The sequence below is a fragment of the Chiloscyllium plagiosum genome, chromosome 19, assembly GCF_004010195.1.
Source record: "Chiloscyllium plagiosum isolate BGI_BamShark_2017 chromosome 19, ASM401019v2, whole genome shotgun sequence".
Classification (NCBI taxonomy): domain Eukaryota; kingdom Metazoa; phylum Chordata; class Chondrichthyes; order Orectolobiformes; family Hemiscylliidae; genus Chiloscyllium; species Chiloscyllium plagiosum.
This window is the reverse complement of record NC_057728.1, coordinates 42,803,659-42,819,851: the sequence shown is the minus strand read 5'-3', so window position 1 is coordinate 42,819,851 and position 16,193 is coordinate 42,803,659. Positions and strand designations below refer to the sequence as shown.

Here is a 16,193-nt window from a genome sequence, read left to right as displayed (position 1 = left end):
GTCTTCTCCAGCAAATTCAAGGATCTTCTGTTTGTACAGATGTGGGCATGGCTGTGGCCATCCTGCCTCCTGTCTTTGTCCTTCTCTGCTCTTGTGTGACATTTTCTTCTGCAATGAGTCAAAAGGCAGGCTTGAGTGAGATGAAAGCAGCTGGAAGAGTTGTTAGTGGTGGTGCTTGAGTAGCAAGGTAATGAGGTATCCGAAATAAATGAGGAGAAAATGCTGAGAGCAAGGAGGGTACCTAGTTTGGGGAGACGAAGTGAATGAGAGATACTGAGAGCTGAGAACGGGTAGACCAACACCCTTGATGGAAGGCATGTGTAATGGTAGATTTCTGATAATAGAGAGACCATAGCGGCACTTATCCTGTGGAACTCAGAAGGCACCACACTGACTTGGGTTGCTTTCTTTTACCAAACTGGCATTGTTTGGTGTGCATGATTACGTAGGAGGACAGCCCTCCTCTTCCCTACCCATCCACTGAGACCTCCAGATCTCTGTCCCCAAAAGGGAGTGCTGTCTCCTGTAGAATAGCAGTTGAGCAGCAGACTTTGAATGGCAGTTTGTGGCTAGCAGAGTTTGAAGTGGTGCAAATTGGGATTTAAATATGACACTCATGGTGTGAATGTGGGAGGTCCCAGCAGCAGTGAGCACTACCATCTCTGTGACCACATGATTCAGTGAGAAGGGTGTATCAAGTTCTGATGTACACTTAATGAGGCAAGCAGTGGAAAACTGTCATGACCCATGGAAGTAAACTCTCAATGATGCTCATGAAAATTACATTTAGCCAGAATATGGGAAAATTCAGCCCATTATTTCCAACCTTTTATGAAATTGAATGAAAGTTATGCTTTTAAAATCAATAATCTTGCTGAATTCAATTTTCTGACTTCATTAAAACTTACCTTGCTACAAAGTGTTAATAAAACTGTGCCAAGAAACACTTTGAATTGCAATTTATATCACAATGACCACAGTTTGTATAACAATTATTTTATCAATATCAACGTCTGAATAGTTCAGCTTTAGTCTATTTATTTGGCATTATTTGTTCTCAAGTACAGCTGCTGAAGTAATTGGTCAGCTAAAGCTGTGTAATGGTGTTACATTGTACTGTTTGGCAGCCATGCCTCTAACTCCACAGAGGCCTGACCATGACTGATGTTATTGATGCACTAACCAAGCTTCCATTTCCTATACTGACAATCAAACCACTTTCCCTTTAAGCTTAAAAGTAATTTGTTAGAACACAGTCATGACAGTTAAACAATAGTAGCATGAAGATAAAAAGATATTTATCTTTCACGAGTATTTTAGCTAATGTGCACAATTCCAATTTTTATTCCAAAGGAATTTGATTTTAAAGTTTATATTTGGAAAATAACATTTTCAATGCATGCATTAGAGATGATCTTCCCAGTTTGTGCAGCTGGTGGGTAAGGCTTTTTGCCAGCAGTATAAACTCAGATACCTACGCTTTTAGTTCCTGCAAGTTAGCTGAAAACAGCTATATTTGTAAATTAACTATTTAATGGCTTGGTGGTCATTTGGTGGAATTGCAGTCATTGTGGGATTCAGGTTCAAACCAATGACTTGCTTTGGGATCCATATCCAAACTTTCTCTTCATGGAAGGGTGAGCCAAATAAAGTCCAGATCTTTGAATTTATGGAGGAATAAAGAAGACTGGCACCTCTCGTGCTTTTCATTTGCACCAATATTGCCAATCACTTCACAGCCAATATAATAGCTTTGGAAGAGTAATGCAGAAAGGATAGCAGCCAATATGCACTCAATGAATTCCCACAAACAGCAATGTGTTCAAATAATCTTTTCTTTTTATTACCCTGATAACTGTTGCCCTTTAATGAAGTAGTGGCCTGGAAACTTTACCATCAACCCAACAGGCAATTGAAGCCTCAGCTTAACATCTCATTCAAAAGACTACACTGCTACCAGTGCAGTTTCCCTGGAGTTTCAGCTTTGCTTTTTGTAACCAACTCCCAGAGTGGAACGTGGATGTGGAACCTTGTGATTCAGACACAAGAACGCTGCCAACTGAGCCATGGCTGTCACACAAACAAGATAGTAATGAGAGAGTTCTGGATTCCTAGGATAGGCACCTCGACAGCTGACTCAAGACTCACTCACACAGGCAAATGTCACATCACAGGCAAATCAGCCAAAGTACTCAAGCGTGAGGGTGAAGAAATTAACAATAAATGAAACAAAGTGGTGGATTATTTAAACATTTAAAAATACAAAGTTCCATGAGGAACAAGCAACTTAAACTTCTATTATCTACAGGTTTACAATAACAAGATTTTCAATTCATCCAATCAGCACATTGAATTAAAAATGACTTTATTTTTGAAATTTCAAGGCAACTTTGTTGCAGCAGTGTTTTTTAAACAGTTATAGCACAAACATCAATTAATTTCTTTTGTTTTAGTGCTAGTCAAAGCAAAGCCCTTACCATTGTTACATCGATTAGATAAGAGGTTGGACCTGTGAAAATCTCAGGCTCTTCCCAGGCAATCTCAATGGTGTCAGAGGATTTTACTGTAACAGTAATATTTTCAGGAGGACTGTCTGGATCTGTAAAATTAAAAATACTTCTCAAAGAATAATTTAAAATCAACAATGCCATGCAGCACAGTACTAACAACACATCTAAGAAGAAATTCAACAATACATTTTCACCATATTTTGCAATTATGATTTGATTTAAAATCACATATCGTTATTGTGGATTAGAAGATATATCAGGCATCTTTATAGTTGGGAATTAAGCAAACCTATAAATACTATTTCAACCTTTCAGAAATAGTGTAAGACCCAAAATACTCCAAGCTAATTTTGTTGGAATAAAGAGAACTTAAATCCAGTGGAATATTAATTTCAAACTTGTAAGAAATCATTAATTGCAAATGCACTTCTCCAGAATGTTTATTATAAGTTTCAACAGAGTTGATAAAAAGCTGGACATTCTGTAAAGGATTCTGTAAATAAAGGAACCAAAGTCAGAAATAGAACATAGAACATAGAAAAATACAGTGCAGTACAGGCCCTTGGCCCTCGATGTTGCGTCGATCCAAGCCCACCTAACCTACACTAGCCCACTATCCTCCATATGCCTATCCAATGCCCGTTTAAATGCCCATAAAGAGGGAGAGTCCACCACTGCTACTGGCATTCCATGAACTTACGACTTGCTGAGTAAAGAATCTACCCCTAGCATCTGTCCTATACCTACCACCCCTTTATTTAAAGCTATGCCCCCTCGTAATAGCTGACTCCATGGGAAAGAAACAGTATATATATTTTAGGTTGGTGACTTTCTTAAGAACTGAAAGAAGTTAGAAACGTAATTGCTAATAATGAGATTCTGAGCCAGGAAAAGGTGGGTGGAAAAGAATAATGGGAAAGGCCTGTGAAAGGGCACACTACCAAGTATCTGACCATTAGCCCAGTACCCTGTCTTGTTTGTTCCTCATGGAACTTTGTATTTTTAAATGTTTAAATAATCCACCACTTTGTTTCATTTATTGTTAATTTCTTCACCCTCACCCTTGAGTACTTTGGCTGATTTGCCTGTGATGTGACATTTGCCTGTGTGAGTGAGTCTTGAGTCAGCTGTCGAGGTGCCTATCCTAGGAATCCAGAACTCTCTCATTACTATCTTGTTTGTGTGACAGCCATGGCTCAGTTGGCAGCGTTCTTGTATCTGAATCACAAGGTTCCACATCCACGTTCCACTCTGGAATTTAAATGAGTTGCAAAAACTTTTTAAACTTACACATTATTGGTAATCTGTCTAACCAGTTTTTGCACCATTGATGTTTCGTTCTCAAGGATTTATTGGAATTTTATTCCATTCTTACCAGTGTTCATCACTGTCTTCACTCTTAATGTTCTCCGTGTATACTTGTTCCATCAACTCCCCCTGTTGCTGCTTGGCAAATACACAGCTCAATCCCTGTTCTGTCCAACAAGAATGAATACAATCATTGCCCCTGGACATTTAATGGTATTACCACAGCTACATTCCTCATCAGCAACATCCTGGGGGTTGCCACTGATCAGAAAGTGAAGTGGACCCAATATCGAAAAATTGTGTTTACAAAAGCAGGTCAGAGGCTCGGAATTCTCTGGCAACTACTCCTCAAAGCCTGCCCAACATCAATTTAGACATGAGGAAGAAGTGTGACAGAATACTCTCCACTTGCCTGTGTAGCTTCAACTACACTCCAGAAGCTTGACACAATCCAGAACAAGACAGCTGTTTAAGAGACACCGCACCAAATGTCTTCAACACTTACCTCCTCCAACCTGATATGAAGTAACTGCAGCATGTATCATTTACAAGATGCAAAGGAATAATTCACTAAGGTTCCTACAACAGCACCCTCCAAGTTTGACATTTATGCTACCTAGAAGTACAAAGGCAACAGATACATATAAACACCACTACTTGCAAGTTCCCCTCCAAGACACCTCACAGCCGACTTTGTACTTTATCAACAATCATTCATTGTCACTGGTTCAAAATGCTGAAACTCACTCCCGAACAGCACCTCCGGCCCAAAGACTGCAGCAGTTCAATAAGGTTGCTTATCACCACTGTCTCAAGATTAATTCGAGATGGGCAATAAATGCTAGTCTAGCTAGTGATGCCTACATCATGTGAATGAATAAAAAAGTTTAAAAAGTAAAGGTTCTGAGGATGATCATTAAGATAGGCAAATGACTGCTACGTTTTGCCTGTTGAATAGGCAGATCACACCTGTTGTAGACTCATGAAAGTTGTCATCCTTGCAAGCACCAATTCAACAGGTTTTCAACTAAAAAGCAGTCAAGGACAAGTTGGTTTCTTGATGAAAGTGATTGATGGCAGAAAAAGTCTGCAGTTTGGGAAGAAATAGAGGTCGAGTAGAAACCATCATTAATCGTGGCTTCCTACCGCTATTGTTTGACTGTATATTACACTGCTCCCTGGAGCCATAAATCCATGGCCAAGGAGAATGCAGCAACTGGAATGCATCTGCCTAGCATTTTTCTGGTGCTTCCCCTCTGTCCACTTTGAACATACAAGATAAGACCAGACTGCCTTACAGCAGGCTCTAGAATGCAGCAATCAGTGTATCCAAGCCAGAGGTCTGATGCTATGAGATTAGGGCTGTTTCAGGAGGAATTTGTAGAGCAGGAGGAATCAAACATCTCCTGAATTCCAAAGGCTCCGGTGGAACTTATAAACTAGGATACCGCAACAAGTGATAAGAAGGTGCATGTAAGTTTCTGGAGGAAACATATTGTTACAAAAACAAATAGAATGAGAGTCTGAAAATGTTGAATGTAAATAGACTTTCCACTTATTTATTATTCAATATTCATGGAGAATGCAGTTGCACTGAAAAGGAAGCATTCATTTGGTGATGACAAATTATTTAAGATGAATTTTTTGGCAAAGTCACAGCAGGGTAAATAGGGTAGATGTGCTGTCATGTAGTTCTCTTGAAGGATTTCCTTGTTAACTGTTGTTTGGGAAAAGAAGTTAATGTGCAGGGTCTAGGTAGTCTAAATCACAAATAAAATATTTTTGAGGGTATATCTCCTTTGCACCTATTATTAGCTATTCCTCTGAGTGGATGTCATTCTGTTGTCCTAGTCTTCTTATAATATTTAGGATGTTTTAACCCAGTGCACAGTCTGCAGTGTGCATCCCTCCTTCAACAGAATCTTACAACCCTGCAACCACTATCAGCTAGAGGACAAAGGCAGCAGATACATAGAAACAGCACCATCTGCAGGGTTTCCTCCAAGTCACATACTATCTTCATATTGGAAATATATTCTCACTCCTTCACAAGGTCAAGATCCTTGAGCTTCTTTCCTAATAGCACTATGGGTGATTCCTGATGAAGGGCATTTGCTCAAAACATCGATTCTCTTGCTCCTCAGATGCTGCCTGACCTGCTGTGTTTTTCCTGCACCACATTCTTAAGCACTATAGATATCCCTACACCCCAAGGACTACAATAGTTCAAGAAGCCTTTCCTTCCAGAATAATACGGGCTGGCCTAGTTAATGACACCCAGATCCCTAAAATCAATTTAAAAACTGAAAAAATTTTGAAGACCCCAAATGAAACATTCAAGCAGCAAAGATTCATTTTCAGAACTCCAATGTTCCCTTTATACATCAGCCTGGAAACTGTATGTGTGTCATTATAAAATTCCTCTGCTTCTATTCAGGATAGTCAGATTGAATCGTCAATGATAACAATAGAGGGCACAGTTTGATACCCTATTATCAGCTGTTGACAGAAAAACATAAATTGCTGATGAAACTCAGCAGTTCTGGCAGCATTTGTGATGAAAGCAGAGTTCATGTTTCAAGTCTAGTAACTTTTCATCACAACTGTTAATCTATTAAGAAAATATTCTTAAGAAAACAGAGAAGAATGCCAAATTCCAAAGAAAAAATGTAAATGGCAACTTCTCATATATTGGATGCTAATGTGAATGATAGAATCCCTACAGTAAGGAAAGAGGGTATTCAGCCCATCAAGTCTGCACCAGTTCTCTGAAGAGCATCCCACCCAACCCAACATCATACATTATTCCTGTATTTTATCACGGCCCAACCATCTAAATTGCATATCATTAATTGTGGGAGGAAACAGGAACACCCAGCAGAAATAGGAGAACATGCACACTCCACACAGACAGTTGCCCAAGTCTGGAATCAAACGTTGGTCAAATGAGTACCCGGTGCTGTGAGGCAGCAGTGATAACTACTGAGCCAACATGCCACTCAAAGTGATCATCTTCACAAAGCTAAATTGGACAGCTCTTCTTCTGTGGCATGGCATATCCTGTTTCGTGAATTATGTTGTACAGATCCTGGGGCATCTTCAAATGAGTATAAATTTTCAAGTAATGGAGGCAAAGCAGAAGTTTATACAGGAGTTTCCAAGAAACAGTGAAAGAAATCAAGGAAATTTGAGTACAATGCAAATTTCTTTGACTTTTGGCACTGAGAAGTTTGCATTTCAATTAATTAATAAAATGCATGCAAGACAAACATTTTATATTAAAAATATGCTTTTCATTTTACTGAACCTGTAGTCTTACTAGACCATACGGCCGCTCTCTCATTAGACAGAGACAATTGGTAGTGGCTTAACCTGAGGGTTGCCACCTCTCAGGTAAGGAGAAAGGTTGAGAAGGAACATCTTCATTGTCACCTCAGCTGATGTGGAATTAAACCCACTCTGTTGACGCTACTCTGCATTTCAAACCAGCCATCCAGCCAACTGAGCTAAATGACCCCCATTATTTACTCGATAATATGAAAATATGCTTAGTATGACTTCTTTTGTAAGAATTTCAATGAACTTCAATTGGCATATCAGGAACTGCCACAGTATGATAAAGGTGGTTTTAAATCAAGTTCAGTAAGTACTGGTGAAGGATATTGCTATATCTTCTTGTAATAAATCATATTAATTTGCCCAGTAAGAACTCTCTGTCTTCATTTTCCCATTCCTAGAGAAGCTGTTCACTTCCTGTTCTGAACACTGTTCTCGGCTTTCCACAATAATGCATTTTCTGTAACTAATAACCATCATTTCCTGATTATCATGCCTCTATTGCTGCATTGGAATTTGAGTTTAACAAAGGTCAAGGCTGTCTTTACTGCTTTCTCTCCATAAGGCTGCAGAAGCTGTAGCGAGTACAGGTTTAAGGTAAATCTGGATACCATATCATTTTGTGGCTCATCCTCACAACATGTAGTTTAAAGAAATCCATTAATAGAAAAGTCATGCCTGTCATTTAGGTTAACAACCATTTCATAGAAATAGTTCATAGAAATCTTTTCAGGAATATATGCATACCATTTCCATCAGAGTTATATCCGTTTCATAAATGTACTGTCAATGTTAAAAATAAATTCATTTCTTCTATATTTTCAAACACAGGGGAGTGGCTTACCACATAGAAATGCAGTATGTAAACATAAAAAACAGACAACAAAGAGCCATTTTACAAATGATTCACTTTGGCATAGCTCTTGTTCTAAGATAATGTTTTGCACATTGATTTTTGTTACAAAGTTATCAAAAATTTATCAAATAATAAGCTGAAAATGCAAAAGTTTAACTAAACATAATTTTGTTATTGATGACTAAATCATATGAAGATGACATTATTTATTTTGATGTGGTGTGTGATATTAAAATTTAATATAAATGAACTTTTAGCAAAATAAACATTACTGTTATAATTTGAGAATTATTTAACCTATACTTACAGCCAACAGCTGTCTTTGTAGCAATCCAAGTTGAATAGTTGCCAAATCCAGCATTAGTACTAGCAGCAACCCTAAATCTGTACCATCGGAATTTCTTTAATCCGTGTACAATTGCCTCCATGGTGTAATTATTATTATCGATGTTATGATCTTGAGTTTGCTCAGCTTCAATGCATCCTTGAGTATCCCAGTTCATGCACAACACAGAACGTAGTTGTATAATAATCCTGAAAAGCCTTAAATATCCAGGGATAATATCAGGGTGTGTCCACCTCAAAATAACATAGGTTGATTGAACGCCAATTATCTCTAGATGCTTAGGAGCACTTGGAACTGAAAAATACAATCATATCAATCATTACTTCCTTTTTATTAACCAGCCTGAGAAAAATCAATAGCATTCAATGTAAACAGCAAACATGCTAGATTGTCAGATCCTTCTTCGTGTGTCAACTTAGTTCAGTTGATAGTATTTACAAACTGAGTCAGAGCTGGGTTTAAACCATGTGAAATTAGGTTGGCACTACAGTGAAGAAATGTTGCATTACTGGAGCTGTCATCATGTTAAATGTGAAACTGAGGCTTGTTCTGTGATTCTATTGGTCATTAGAGATACCATGGTACTAAATGCAAACCAGAGAATTCTTCATGTATCTTTGTCAACAATCCTGGCTCAATCAACAGCATAAAAACAGATGAAGTGCCCATTAATCCAATTGCTTTATGAAAGTTATTTGTTGCTTTAACCATCATTCCATTCAAAAGTAAAGCAATGTATATGAAGGACTTTATGAATGTTGAGGTGAATACATATTGTTGTATTCAAAGCAGATATTATCGTATGAAAATCTGTTTTGATTTTAAAAAGAAACAGAAATGGCAGATTTCTTGTTTTGTCCTAATATCAAGTTAAGGTAAAATGTAAAATAATGTATAAAAATGTTCAGAATCTCACATCATGGAGTTCCTCAGAGTAGTGTCCTGGGCCCAGCCATCTTCAGCTGCTTCATCAATGACCTTCCCTGCATCATAAGGTCAGAAGTGGGGAGGTTTGCCGATGATTGCACAACATTCAGCACCATTCCCAATTCCTCAGACACTGGAATAGTTTGTGTCCAAATGCAACAACATTTGGACAATATCCAGGCTTGGGCTGATAACATTTGTGCTACACAAATGCTAGGCTATGGCCATCATCAACAAGAAACAATCTGACATTCAACAGTAGTACCATCACTGAATCCTCCATTATCAAAATCCTGGGTTACCATGGATCAGAAACTCAGCTGGACTCACCACATAAATGCAGTGGCTACAAGTGTAGGTCATAGGCTAGAAATACTACAGTGACTACAAGGGATATGTCAGGAGTGTGATGGAATACTCCCCACTTGCCTGGATGAGAGCAGCCCCAACTACACTCAAGAAGCTTGACATCATCCAGGGCAAAGCAACCCACTTGATTGGCACCACATCCACAAGCATCCACTCCCTCCACCACCACCGATGTTCAGTAGCAGTAGTGTGTATCATCTACACAGCACCTTCCAAACCCACAACCACTTCCAATTAGAAGGACAAGGGAAGCAGATATATGGGAACACCATCACCTTCAACTTCCCCTCCTAGCCACTCACCATCGTGACTTAGAAAAATATCATTGTTCCTTCACTCTCGCTGGGTCAAAAGCCTGGAATTCCCTCCCTAATGGCACTGTAAGTCAACCCACAGCAGGTGGACTGCAGTGGTTCAAGAGGTAGCTCACCACCACCTTCTCAAGGGCAACTAGGGATGGGCAATAAATGATGGCCAGCCAGCGATACTCACATCCCAAAGAAATGAATAAATTTTTAAAATATCAGTAAGCTAACATATTGATTTGAAAATCTTGGTAGATTGTGGAAGTTAGCTTTTGTATTCAATTTTCAACTTCAAAGGCCTCAAGAGCATTATCTTACAAAATACATTTTAACTTATCTACACTGTACCTTATATGGACATGATAGTATGGAGTCCTGTAAACTACGCTCAATTCCCATCAAACTACTAGGTTTCAATTATTAATGATTTTGGGTGAAACATCAGCTATAAATTGTAATTCACAAGCACTAAGTGACCCAAATGGTTATTCTTAAAGAGATTGCTCCAAAATTGAAGGTGTAGTGGACAGCAAAGAAGGTTACCTCAGGTTACAACAGGATCTTGATCAGATAGGCCAATGGGCTGAGAAGTGGCAGATGGAGTTTAATTCAGATAAATGTGAGGTGCTGCATTTTTGGAAAGCAAATCTTAGCAGGACTTATTCACTTAATGGCAGGGTTTTCGGGAGTGTTGCTGAAAGAAGAGACCTTGGAATGCTGGTTCATAGCTCATTGAAAGTAGAGTCGCAGGTAGATAGGATAGAAAAGAAGGTGTTTGGTATGCTTTCCTTTATTGGTCAGAGTATTGAGTACAGGAGTAAGGGAGGTCATATTGTGGCTTTACGGGACATTGGTTAGGCCACTGTTGGAATTCTGGTCTCATTCCTATTGGAAAGATGTTGTGAAACTTGAAAGGGTTCAGAAACGATTTTCAAGGGTTGGAGGATTTGAGCTATAGGGAGAGGGTTAGGGCTGTTTTCCCTGGAGCATCGGAGGCTCAGGGGTGACCTGATAGAGGTTTACAAAATCATGAGGGGCATGGATAGGATAAATAGACAAAATCTTTTCCCGGGGTGGGAGAGTCCAGAACTAGAGGGCATAGGTTTGGGGTGAGAGGGAAAAGATAGAAAAGAGACCTAAGGGGCAACTTTTTCACACAGAGGGTGGTACATGTATGGAATGAGCTGCCAGAAGAAGTGGTAGAAACTCTGACTCTAATTATAAAAACATATTTGGATTCTTTAAATTGAATCATACAAACTATCATCATTTATTTATCATGTGTGGCCCTTCCTAGCACTACAATAATGTCACTGAAGTAATTGCAATGTAAATAAATACCAGAGGGATTACAACTGTTTTCTATGCCATCTTGTTTGAGGAATCAAAAACATCAATATAACAGATGAAGTTCTACCTAGAGAAGGCATTAAAAGAAAATGAAGCCTTTATCTAGATATTCTCACATAAGACATTCTTCAAGTCAGCCAAATAATCAGGAGTCAGATACTGCATATCTGAGAAACTGAGATGAGGAGTCACTGAAAATATATTTTGCTTATGAAGATATAGTTGTGTGATGACAAATGGGATGATGTTAATGACCATCAGTCCTTTAGTCATCTGCTGCTACCTTCAAAAAAAGCTCACACACCTACTTTTACCTGGGAACAACAATAAGGAATGCCTAACCATTGCTAACTACATTCACAGTCAGAACATATTCTTATACATTAGCATCACCCCAATAATACAAAAATAAATTATTTCTTTACATTCTACAATTTCACAAGTTTACTAATGAATTGCAATCGTACTCTGCAAAGTTCAACCATTTTGAATTATTTTCCTTAAATCATTCTATTTCCTACAAAATAAAATTATAATAAAGCATATCTTGCTGCAAACTAAATATCTATCAATTACAATATTCTGGACATTTTCATGGTAGACCAAATATGCTGAAATAAATACCTGCTTCTGATAATGTAGTGACAGTACAGTTTTTGCTTTCTCCTTGGCCCACTGAGTTAACAGCCATTACACTGAACTGATAGGAAGTATTTGATTGCAGCTCACTAAAAGTATGTACACGATCTTTGTCAGCAACGTTTTGAACATCATTTTCAAATATAAGTGCATAATAAGTGATCATTGTATCCGATTTTAATGGAGGATCCCACTTAATAATGACCGAATGCCAACTTGATGCATTGCATTGAAGATTTTGGATAGTATCTGGAACTATACAGCAGAGTAAACATCATTGAACATAACAAGACAGCAATGTATTAAGAAACCAAACAGAAGCAACTATTTTCCATTTCTTAAAGTTGATTTCTATATCTTGTCTATTTTCAAGAAGCATATTGTTGGAATTCTAACTGCAGTAAATGTGAGTGAGCAGCCTTTCCTTTTCTCTGAGCATTGAGATTGAAACTCTCTGCCTGTCATAGACTTATGAAGTACCAGCCAAACAGATATAACAAGGATATATTGGCTCAATTTTGAATAAAGACAGAAAGTGCTGGAGAAAAGCAACAGCTCTGGCAGCATCTGTGCAGAGAGGACCAGAGTTAACTTTTTGAGTTCAATGATTCTTCTTTTGGAACTGAATTGGGTTGAAAAATATTTTCTTTTATCCTGTTGTCAAAGGAAGAAAAAATACAAGTGGAGCAAAAGTCAACTGTAATGCTATATGGTAGTAAAAGGGAATCTATGAGCAAAGTAGGGTTAATGATGAATGTGAATAGTCAAAAATAAATTGTCTTTGTTAAGAGCAAACCCATAGAAACAAGATACAGGGCTGGGGGGAGAGGTAGGTGTGGGAGTAGAATCAAAACGGAGATAGTGTTCATGCTGTGAGGTTGTTGAAGTCAGTGTTGTGTTCTGAAGGCTGTAACGGACATACGCAGAAAATAATGTGCTGTACTTCTAGTTTGCATCGACTTAACTGGGACATTTCAACAGACCTGGGATGGAAATGTAAGCATAAGAGCAGGATTGCAAGCAACTGGGAGATTGGGGTATTCTTACAGACGGAGCTGAAAGAAATACGACTAAATGTCTGTTTCATCTAGAAGGTACATTTGAGGCTTTTTACAGTGAGAAAGGAAGAGATAAAAGGCCAAGTGTTAACTATCTGGAATTAATAGAAAGCGCGATGGAGGAGTGAGAAACTGTTAGGTGTGAAGGAGGAGAGGAAATGTTCCCTGCAGAATGTTGAGAAGGGAGAGGAGGGGAAGATGTTTTTGGTGTTGGTATTATGTAGGAAGTCATGCTGGAAATGGCAGACTACAACTCTTCAAATCCAGAGACTGGTGGGATGAATAGTGAGGAGAAGGATAGCCTGATAGTTGTTGTGGATGAGAGGAAAAGGGGTGAGGGCAGCTCTGATGCGGCTGAAGATACTGTCAACCACAGTTGGTGGGAGAGTCTTCAGTTGAGGAAAAAGGAAGTCAATTCATAAGCATTCATATGAATGGAATCATCAGAACAGATGTGACAGGGGCAGAGAAACTATGAGAAAGAATTAGACTTCCTGCAGGAAGCAGAGTCTGTGCAGGTGCAGTCAAAGTAAGTGTGGAGTTGATGGGTTTGCACTGGAAATTGGTGGACAGCTTCTCCCCAAAAATGGCAAAGGTGAAGTCAAGGAGGTAAAGGGAAGAATCAGATATGTGCTATGTGAAGCTGAGAATGGATGGAAGTTGGAAGCAAATTGATTGATTTTTCCAATTCCGAAAAAGAGCAGCAAGCAGCACCAATGATTCCATCCATCACTATACTCGAAAGAGAGTTGTGGGAGGGGGCCCAAGAGGACTGAAACAAAGAAAGATCCATATACCTCAAAAACAGATAGGTATAACCAGGACCTACACATGTAATCATAGTCACATGACTGACAGAGAAATGGGAACAGTTAAAGAAGAAGGCTCAACTTTAATACTGCCCCTACCTCACATTCCACACCATTGAGCAGGAAGAGGGCAGGGTGAGTAGCTTAAACTTTGGAAACAAGCAACTCACCCCAATTTATCATCAAATTAGGAGTGGTGACTATCAGGTTAATGTGTTTTCCACTGTGGAAAAGTGTGAGGTTTATAAACATGATTAGATTAGATTAGATTACATACAGTGTGGAAACAGGCCCTTCAACCCAACAAGTCCACACCAACCCTCCGAAGAGCAACCCACCCAGACCCATTCCCCTACATTTACCCCTTTACCTAACACTACGGGCAATTTAGCATGGCCAATTCACCTAACCTGCACATTTTTGGACATACTTAAATTGAAGTCCATATGAGATAATTAGGTTCTGAAAAAAATTTAATTCCTATGGCATGGGACTCTTGCTGTCTGTAATGCTGTCAGAAGTTTGCTAACAGAATTGGTCATGTCCTTATCAAAGTTGTTGAAGTAGGAAGTCCAATATTAAAAGAACCACTGTGTTACAAAAAGCAACTCCTTACTTAATTGTGGGCTATGGTTTTGTAAGAATAGCTTTTTTTTATGACTGGGACCTTCAACTCTACATACGGAAATTAAAAAAGTGATCACAGGTGCTGAAGCTGTACTTTACTGGATAACAAGGAAAGACAGGTGCTCCAGCAAACGCTCAACCATCATGACAGATCTAGGATGCATACATTTGGACTGTTCTGATTACCATGCCAAGTGGTCACTGACCAATGTAGCATTATTGAGTAAAACAGTTCTCGAGCTAGACCTGGCACCATTTTAAAATTTATTTATTTAATATTGTCACTTGTACATAGGTATCGTGAAAAGTACCTCATGTCACCATGTTCCAGCGCCATCTTGCATTAAAAAATAAATTACTGAATAAATTGTATAAATAGTCAAATACTGAATAAATTCATTTTTCTAAAACTGAAACAGGTTCAAAAGTTCATCTTTGCCTCTCCATAGCCTTCACCCTCTCTGCTCTGACATCATCCCCGGGGGCTCCTGGAAATGTGCTCTCTTGCCATTGGCATCATCGCTTCGGTGTCTGCCCTGTGAGCTGGAGACGATCACGCTGCATGGCTCACACACCTCCTCCGACCATGGTTATCGACTGACAGGGTGTCCTAGCTCATTGTCTGATGACAACGCCGCCGCCACCACCCAAGATGGCCCATACTCTTGCAAGAGGAGGTCCCAAGGCAACCAAAAAACAAAAACATGACTGAGCTGGAAAGACAACGACGGAGCAGCAGGGACATGGTTGGACCTACCGCGTAAGCCCACGAGTGGCCGAAGCCCACGCTGAGGAGTCAAATGTTGCCCTCCCTGCCGCCACCGCCACCATCTTGGAAGCCATGATGCCAGTGGCAGTGAAATTCGCCACTGCTCTGAATGTCTTTGTTTCTTCATCCTTTTATTTAGCACATAAGAATTATCCCTCTGTTTAGAATTTCTCTTTCTATCTCTGCCACTTCTAATTAGTGCTGTCCTATAATTTCAGCAGAGAGGTGATTGAAAGCTGAGTACTTCCTCATGTTCACACAGTAGCTGTATTTTCCTCCTAGTGTAAAGTTCTGATATAGGCTATTTGAGATCTGCACCTGAAATTTGTTAATCGCCAATCTGATAAAAAAATTTCCTTAGAGAACAGTTTATTTGAACGGTTTCCCTGATGAAATATAGCATGTCAATTATTCAGTTCTGAGGAATGTGTACAAATCATACAAATTAAAGGGCAAGTCATGGCTATTATGTTGCTTACGATTCAGAACTTAGGAGCAATATCTAATAATTACAGAGTTTGGAAATAGCAGAAAAGCTTGATTATAAAGAAATATTATCCTTGAACTTAAAATAGCTGTCAAAAAATATCAGCAGAGCTCAACAAACCTGATTCATTTATTTTGAAAATGACTATGTTACTAAATTGATCTCCATTTCCCACTTTGGTAAAAGCCGACACACTGATTTGATATTCGTGCAATGTTTCAAAGCCAGTGAGGGATGCTTCATGATATAATGCTGTCGTATTCTTGAAATATAAAAGAAATCATGAGATTTTAAGGATGTTTAGATTTATATGCATACTTCAGAATTTTGATTTATACTGTATGTTTGAATAATCTGTGGCTATGTTGTGGATACAAGTAATATTTTTAGCATCTCGGTAAATCATTTGAGAGGAAAATCAAATCAATTATTTGCATTCATTGCTAATTATCTACACCTTGATTTCTTCTGCATTTCAATGTGAGCCCAGGAGATAT

General features: G+C 38.8%; 1 protein-coding gene across 1 annotated transcript in view; it reads right to left on the bottom strand.

The window, feature by feature from the left end:
- ptprq (protein tyrosine phosphatase receptor type Q) overlaps positions 1 to 16,193 on the bottom strand; it is a 197,557-nt gene that overhangs the window by 68,305 nt on the left and 113,059 nt on the right. The window contains 4 exon segments of the mRNA XM_043708887.1: positions 2,478 to 2,599; positions 8,318 to 8,650; positions 11,932 to 12,201; positions 15,790 to 15,958. Of these exon segments, the coding sequence (XP_043564822.1) occupies positions 2,478 to 2,599; positions 8,318 to 8,650; positions 11,932 to 12,201; positions 15,790 to 15,958 (894 nt within the window).